The sequence below is a fragment of the Galeopterus variegatus genome, unplaced genomic scaffold (assembly GCF_000696425.1).
Source record: "Galeopterus variegatus unplaced genomic scaffold, G_variegatus-3.0.2 Scaffold18777, whole genome shotgun sequence".
Lineage (NCBI taxonomy): Eukaryota > Metazoa > Chordata > Mammalia > Dermoptera > Cynocephalidae > Galeopterus > Galeopterus variegatus.
The window spans coordinates 1-8,765 of record NW_007744888.1 but is presented as its reverse complement, the minus strand read 5'-3'; the positions used below and the strand labels follow the sequence as shown (position 1 = coordinate 8,765).

Sequence of the window (8,765 nt, the reverse complement as noted above, 5' to 3'; positions counted from 1 at the left end):
ATCCTGGTTCTAAACATTCCGGGGCTAAATCTAGCAACAGTTAACTTTTCAGTTTCTGAAGAAGAATTATTTCGCTTATCATGATAACCTCCTGGATTCTCCTTCATAAGTATCCTTCCCAAAGCAGCTAAAAAGTAACTTTTCTTTACCACATACTGAGGAATTCAAGTTATTCTCATGATAATGAGAATTACGATCTTTTAAAGTAAATCCTTACAGTCTTTCCTCAAACATTAAAAATACAGAGATCTAACTCTAGATCTTAGTATCTAGAATCAAAATTACTTTGAAATGAGAGCATTTTATCACATCATCACTGTAATTAACACTATCAATAATAATAATAATAATAATAATAATTAATGGTGGTTACAGTACTAGTATTGGCTAAGCACTCGTTTTTGCATCTTAATCTTCATATCCACTTTATGAATTTAGGACCTACTATTACACACATTTTAAAGATAAATACACTGAGTTTTTACAGAGATTAACTGACTTGCCAAGCGTCAGACAAAGGTGTAAGGGTAGAACCTCAAATTCATATCTGATTCCTTACCCCATGCTCTTCACCACTACATAATGCCATCTTATATTCTAGTGACAAAACAAAAGCATTTAGGTTCCACTCTTGTTAAACTGAAAATTAGAGTATATTTATGTAAATTCAACTTGATTGGAATTTGGTTTTCGATTTCCTTTTGAGCAAACCCTCATCCCCTTAAAGAAGATATTTTAAGTTAAAAAAACAAAAAAACTAAAAGCAGAAAAAAACAGACTGCTATTTACCAATGACAGGTTTATAGGGTTTTAAAACATGGAAGAGTTTTAAAAATCTGCATCCAAGGTGAAGACATTATCTGTGGTTTCCGCCATAACTGCAAAACGCTGATACTCCGAAACTCGTTTCTCAAAGAAATTTGTTTTCCCTTCTAAAGAAATGTTTTCCATAAAATCAAATGGATTTTCTGCCTGAAAAACCTAAAAAGAAAAGAAATGTTACTAGACATTCTGAAGAAGCCAAATTATACCCCGCAAGAAGAGTAAAGATGATGAAAACAGAGCTCAGATCTCCCAACACTGATTTAGTCACCTATAAGATCTCATTATTTCCCTAAGGTCCTGGAGACACTCAAGGCTGCCAAATTTTAAGATGATTGAGATCTTTTACTAACCTCAAGAAACTACCCTAGCATCTGTAGTATTCTAAGAAATTGAAAGAAAAAAAGATTCTTTCAAGAAATGAAATATTTAATACCAACCAAATGAAAATATTCTTACAGCTTGAGAGCTCAAATACACTGTAGAAACGACAGGCATTTTTCATAGGTATTACTATTAGGTAGTCACATATACATGATATACAAAATGTTAAATTACCAACAACGTACTGTCATCCTAAACATGTTTCTTGGTTTATAAGAGAATAGATAATCAACAAGTTGACAGTATGGGACCATGATCAGGGAAGATATAATAAATGCTATCCATAGTGATTAAATGTCTCCAAACAAAAAGTGGGACATAGGCTGACCAGAAGCCTTTTTACTGCTTCCGAATTCAAAAGGCAAACTTGGAGATACAGCTTGACGGAAACTATGGGATTTTTCAGTAATTCATGAGGGGCAATGAACGAGGATTTCTGAATTTAGGAGTATCCCAACAGTAAATATGAACATCACAGATAAGAATATATTCAAATAACCCAATTTTTAAAATGGGCAGAGTATCTGAATAGACAGTAGACATTTCTTTAAAGAAGATATACAAAAGGTGGATAAACATGAAAGGATGCTCAACATCATTACCCATTAGGGACGTGCAAATCAAGACCACAATGAGATACAACTTTCAACCAACTAGAATGGCTATAATTAAAAAAACAAAACAAAACAAAATGAAAAAACAAGTGTTGGTAAGAATGTGGAGAAATTAGAACTCTCATATACTGGTGGGAATATAAAATTGTGCAGCCATTCTGGAAAACAGTCTGGCAGTTCTTCAAACGACTAAACATGTAGTTACCATATGAACCAGAAATTTCACTCCCAGGTATATACTCAAGAGACATGAAAACATATGTACACACAAAAACTTGTATGTGAATGTTCATAGCAACATTATTCGTAATAGCCAAAAAGTGGAAACATCCAAATGCCCATGAACTGATGAATGGACAAATAGAATTTGATATATTCATACGATGGGATATTATTTGGCCATAAAAAGGAAAGAAGTATTGATACATGCTACAACCTGAATAAACCATAAATATACTATACTAAGGAAAGAAGAGAGTCACAGAAGACCACATATTGTATATTCCATTTACATGAAATGGAACATACAAAATAGGCAAATCTGTAGAAACAGAAATTAGGTTAGTGGTTGCCTAGGGTAGAGGTGGCAAAAAAACCTTTGCCACATCTTACTCTTTCATTAAGTACTTCTGTGTTTACCAGAATATAAACATATTACCAAGAAAGGTAATGATTACCCCAGCATCATGTATTTCCTAAGGCTTCTCATTAAACACAACTTAAACTTATATTTTCATGCTAAGAAATCAAAACCTATAATTTTTAATCACCATTGTATAGTACATGATGAATTTCCACTTATGTGAACATTTCTGTGAATGTTCCACATATGTGGAGTACAAAGTGACAATCTAGTGTATCTTTACTATGTGTCTGATATTACTTTAAGTGTTTAAGTGTACCAACTCATCAACAATCCTTTGTGGTAAGTATTATTATTACTTCCATTGTACAGATGAGGAAACTGAAATAGAGGTTAAGCAACTTGCCAAAAAACACATAGCTAGAAAGTGGTGAAGCCAGGATTCAAACCTAGGTAGTCTGGCTGCAGCTTCTATCTCTTAATTTACATAAAAACCACACCTCTTTATGAAATTCAGGTATATTATCTCTGACAGAAATAACATAAAAGACCGGTCAGTTAGCTCAGCTGGTTACAGCATGGTGTTATAACACCAAGGTTAATGGTTTGGATCCCCATACCAGCCAGCCATGAAAAAGAAAAAGAAAGTTAGAAATAATATAGAGACAATAAGTTCAAAGAGTATAAATATGACAGTTAATGTCTTCCTAGTAACTATTCTCCACTTAAAAATATTAATCCCCCCCGCCCCTGCATTGTAACACTAACGGTCAAGGGTTCAGATCCATGTACTGCCCAGCCACAAAAAAAAAAAAAAAGTATTAACACCAAAATTATAATATAGACACATGGGGATTTATATAAGGGTAAACATATATATGTATATTAAATCCAATTACTTGAAAATAATTCTATTAAATATATACATGTTATTATTATAAAGTAATTTACTGAGCTTATTGGTTCCAATATTTATCAGCCTCCTACTTCTGTTATTGAATTTCATTTTAAGGTTCAAAGGATTTTCCCAAACCAATTTGTTCATACAAAACAAGTCTCTGTCATGGACGTCTTAAAAGTAGAATATAGTGTGTTACAAATGCTTTCATTAAAATTGATTTTAGAGGCCTTACTTGACTATAACATATTAACTAGTAGTAATACATTTTTAAACACCTTACTTTTGAGAATCCAAGTTCCACAAATAATCTGTCAGCTACAAACTCAATGTACTGTTTCATCAAAATGCAATTCATTCCAATGAGGCCAACAGGCAAGGCTTCTGTTAAAAACTCCTGGGATAGAAACAAAACCAGAATAAAGTAAAAAGACAGAGCACTAAATAAGTATGCATTTTCCAAACAGAAAGAGGGTTTTAGCTTTAATAATATTCTAAGACATCGATTTTGTTCAAGGAAAGTATAGCAGAAAAGTTCTTTCATTGTGGCAAATGATGTTCATTTGTTTAAAAATGTTTGAGGTAAGGGCCGACCCCGTCGCTCACTCGAGAGAGTGCGGCGCTCCCGCCGCGGGTTCGGATCCTATATAGGGATGGCCGGTGCGCTCACTGGCTGAGCGTGGTGTGGGCGACACCAAGCCAAGGGTTGCAATCCCCTTACCAGTCACAAAAAAAGAAACAAACAAACAAAAAAATGTTTGAGGTAATACTATTCACATTATTTCACATTCCCAAAGAGCCAAAATAAATGGAAACTACCAGATTACTGGATTTTTAAAAGTGGCACACATAGGACCTGAATTAATGTGCTTTCTCAACAGAAGAAGGGAGATGCTTTGATCTGAAATATCTAGAAGAAGATTCACCAAAGATGATTGTCATGGGGAGCATGACTATGGAAGGGAGTTGAAAAAGAGATCAAACTCAATTAACAAAGAATATGAGAAAAAAAATAGGAATGGATCTGGGAGTTGGGAGACAGATTGAACTCCAACTATTAAAAGACAGTGTGTTAATAGAGAAAAAACAAAAACACATTAATCACTTGGATTTAGTTCTCAAAATGATTAAAAATACCAAAATGCATTTTATGCCTTTTCCCCTTCCCAATATGAAAACTATGCCTGTTAAACTATGTAGTGTTCAAAAAAAAAAAGTTTAAAAAAATTTTATTTTTAAATTAGTTCTTTAGAATGATAAAAACACATCTAACTCTTTCTAGTCAACAATCTTTACATGCTACAAATTAAGTTTTACTATTCATTAATTCATCATTTATTCGTTCTATAAATATTTTGGTGCATGCTTCGAGCTACATACCCTGCTAGGTTACTGAGAATACAAAACAAATAAAAAATCATCACTGCTCTCCAGTAGCTAAAAATCTAAAAATACAAAGCTACAATAATTAAAATAGTTCATAATGGCAAGAAATTTGACCGATAGATTAAAAGAGACAGAAAAACAGACCTGAAACAGATTTTAGTATACATAAAAACTTAATATATAATAAATACTGACTTACATGCCAAATTATAAACTGGCTTAAATAATTGCAATACATCATGTATTGGTACTGTCAGATTGACCGTACAGAATTTCAGATATTTGTTTTGACCTACAAAATGACAATTTCATATGAGTCATCAGACAGATGTGCTAACTGCATAAACCTCCCTACTTACCTGCTCAATTTCAACAGCATTAACAATGATCTCCCTGACCCTTTCTTCTGAAGGCTTATTTACTAAGTATCGAAACATCAGACAAGCAAAGTCACAGTGAAGTCCCTAAATAGAAGAAAAATGTCACTGTCAACGAACTTGTATTCAGCTACTTGCACACAGTGATATGTCGAGCAACATATAACGTTGGTTCTAGGAATGCAACATAGAACATCTGGAAGATAAAAAAGGGATTAATATGGCCAGGAACTTATTTTCTTCAAATCTCATTAAATGCCGATATAATAAACTATAAAGAAAATTTTTCGACGCCAGCAAATCTTAGTTCATCAGCATCAAAGAAGAATTAATTTACACAAGCAAAATCTATAACCAAAAGCATTTTGGAAAGGAAACAAAAATTCATCATTTTTTAAATGTCAAAAAATTAAGGAATAATTGAAAAATAATAAGTAGTATTTAAAGAACAGATGTCAGAGAGATTTCAAAAACAACATTTATATCAAATAAGAATAGCTCACGATAAAAATGAATTCAGCACAATGAAAATGGAAAGAATGAAGAATACCATATAAAGTAGAAATAACATTGCAGATAACTCAACCAGAGAAGAAAATAAACTTGTAAAATAAACCTGAAAATAGAATGGTTATGCAAATATAATAAATGTTATAGATCTTACGTGACTGGAGAACAGACCAAGGAGATTCAACCTACCGTAGTCAGGATTCCAAAAATCAGATTAGATGGTATAAAGTGGAAAATCAAAAGAACAGGAGAAAATTTTCAAAAATTCAAAATGAAAAAAGAGAAAGAGGTCAGATATAGAAAGACGATGGAATTCCCAACAAAATTAACAGTTAGAGACTGACACCAAGGTAGAGCCAATTAACACTTCTAAACTACAAAGAAAAATAATTTTGTAAGCAACCAAGGAGGGAGGATGGGAAGAGGAACAGATCCCTTAAAGGAAAACACTTTAACGGATTACAAATCAGAGTTGTTAGATTTTTCTAAATGAATCAACAAAAACCCAAAGACAATTCAAACATGAGACCTCAAATAAAAGGTTGTATTCCGAAGATTATTTACCTAGTTAAATTGTCATTCCCAGAAGAAACCATCAAAAAAAAAAAAAAGAAAGAAAGAAAGAAAGAAAAGAAACAAACCCAAAACCCCTCTTTGAACAGCTAATTTTAGAAAATATACTAGTGAAACATTCCTAGACTTGACTCAAGGGGATACTTCAAATTACCAAAGGCTGCATTCTAAAGAAACTGCTGAAAGACGTTAAAGAAAGTGTTGATTAGAACTGACAGCAAGCTGCTTATTACAAAGACAAGTAAATCAAAGGTAGGCACTTATAAAAAAAAAAAAAAAAAAAAAAAAAAAGAAAGGTAAGCACTCATAATTCCTAAATCAGTAAATAAAGTTAATTTTGAGGTTTAAAGCAATACCAGTCAAAAGCCCATTTGAATTGTTTTTAATTCAAAATTTAATCTGGAAGAATAAATGGGCAGACCATTGTAAAGACACTTTAAAAAAGAAAGTTTTGAGATTTATCCTAATAATTATTAGAACATATAAAACTATAATAATTAAAATAGTTTGTTACGGGGCCGGCCTGTGGCTCACTCGGGAGAGTGCGGTGCTGATAACACCAAGGCCACGGGTTCGGATCCCACATAGGGATGGCCGGTTTGCTCACTGGGTGAGCGTGGTGCTGACAACACCAAGTCAAGGGTTAAGATCCCCTTATCGGTCATCTTTAAAAAAAAAAAAAAAAAAAGTTTGTTACGGCCTGAAATCTGACAGATAGGTCAATGAGGCAGGAAAAATAGCCTTGAAACATATTTCAGTATAACAAAACCTTAAACTATAATAAAGAAGAAAACACAAGTCAATGAAGAAAGGATGAATTACCTAAAGAGAACTGAAAAAACTTCCCAAAAGTGTTTGAAATAAAATTTAGTTAAATTCTAACTTATTCTATACTACACTGTATTTACACCAAATTCTATACTTATACTAAACAAATTCCAAACATTGTAAAAAAATTGCATTAGAGAGTTAAATGTTAAAAAGTGAAGAAAAAAATACGTGTGACTATTTAACTTATCTCTGGAGGTGGATCACATAAAATTTAAGATTTTGCATGTTAAAAGAACAAACAAAATTAAAAAACAAAAGACAAATTGGTAAAATATTTTAAATCAATGTAACAAAATTCATATATTATATTTATGCAATTAATATAACAATCAAATAAGTACTTGTTGAAAGAACCCAATCAGTCATTGTACATTTGGAATATACCAGTGAACAGAGCAAGTATGACTTCTTCAAGGATTATAGACTACTCCATAAATAACCTTAAAATATTGAAAGCATTTACAATTAAATAAGGAAAACATTAATATCACAACAGGAATAAAGGCAAAAGACATGAACAGGTAACTACAGAAAAAATACAAATGACTAATATCATTACCAAAAAAAAGTTCAATCTAAGCAAATAAACGCAAGTAAAACCAATAATGAGATACCAATTACCTCTATCAAATTTATCAAATATTTAGCAAATTAATCCAAATTCTAGTGAGGGTATAAGAAAATGTTCATACATTGCTAGGTGGGACTGAAAATTGCTATAAATTTTCTAAAGAAATCTGCAAATATGAATGGCCTTATTACCTACTCATTCTACTTTTTGTGATCAAGCTTAGGAAAATAATGTAAAGTTGGCAGAAAACTTATATACAAAGATATTCATTTTACATTATAGCACAAATAAACAAAAAGCTGGAAACAACATAAATTTCTGATTATAGAATAGTCAAATAAATGATACATTCATTCATTAGAATATTACATATCTAACAAAACTACTATTTACAAAAAAATGCTTAATATCATAGAGAAATGCTCACAATAGTTTGCTAAGTGGAAAAGAACATCTCGACTCATAAAAATATGAATTGTGAAAATATTATGCTTATATATCTACATAGATTTAAATGTAAAAGAAAAGTTTAGAAAGAAATACAATACAATAGTAAACATGGTTATCTCTGTGTGTTGAGATTGAGTGATTTTTTAATTTTCTTAATTCTCTCTAATCATCACTTATGACATTTACAATAAATGTTATTAGAAATTTAAAGACATGAAACAGCAAAAAGTAAATATACGAAGCATTTCTGGCACAAATTATTCACATATAGTGTTTCATTGCATTCTAACAAAATCCTGTTAAGGCTTATAGTCGAAGAAACTAAGGCTCAGAGAAGTTAAGTAACTTGACAAGGTTACTTAGAAATAAGCTGAGGAGCCATAATTAATGTAGTCAGTACATGTGAACTGAATTACTGTAATGCACTAAATATTGAAAACAAGAAGATAAATATGACAAGGTCTCATCTGGATCCCTATACTGGCCAGTCACCAAAAAAAAAAAAGACAAGGTATCTGCACTAAGTTGCTTAGAGTCTAGCAGAGGAGAGAAATAAGAAGCACAATATATATTATGGACTCTAAGACAGGGACCAGTTCAGATATCAAAGGGATACATAAAGAAAAGAGTGGTCAATTTTACCTAAGTGGTTCAGGAAAGTTCTGAGTTGCTTCTTGTGAGATGATAAAAAGGCAAAAAAAAAAAAAGAAAAGAAAAAAGGAGGTAGCAGAGATGGAAAGGGCATTGTAGGCAGAGGGAGGCAAGA

At 31.9% G+C, this 8,765-nt stretch overlaps 1 protein-coding gene across 1 annotated transcript; it reads right to left on the bottom strand.

The window, feature by feature from the left end:
* Window positions 1–763: 763 nt before the first annotated feature.
* Window positions 764–5,151, bottom strand: LOC103582970 (ribonucleoside-diphosphate reductase subunit M2 B; the record flags this gene model as incomplete). Its single annotated transcript, XM_008564415.1, has 3 exons — window positions 764–981; window positions 3,585–3,698; window positions 5,047–5,151. Coding segments are annotated over 3 exons (372 nt in total), but the record flags the coding sequence as incomplete, so codon positions are not given.
* Window positions 5,152–8,765: the final 3,614 nt, after the last annotated feature.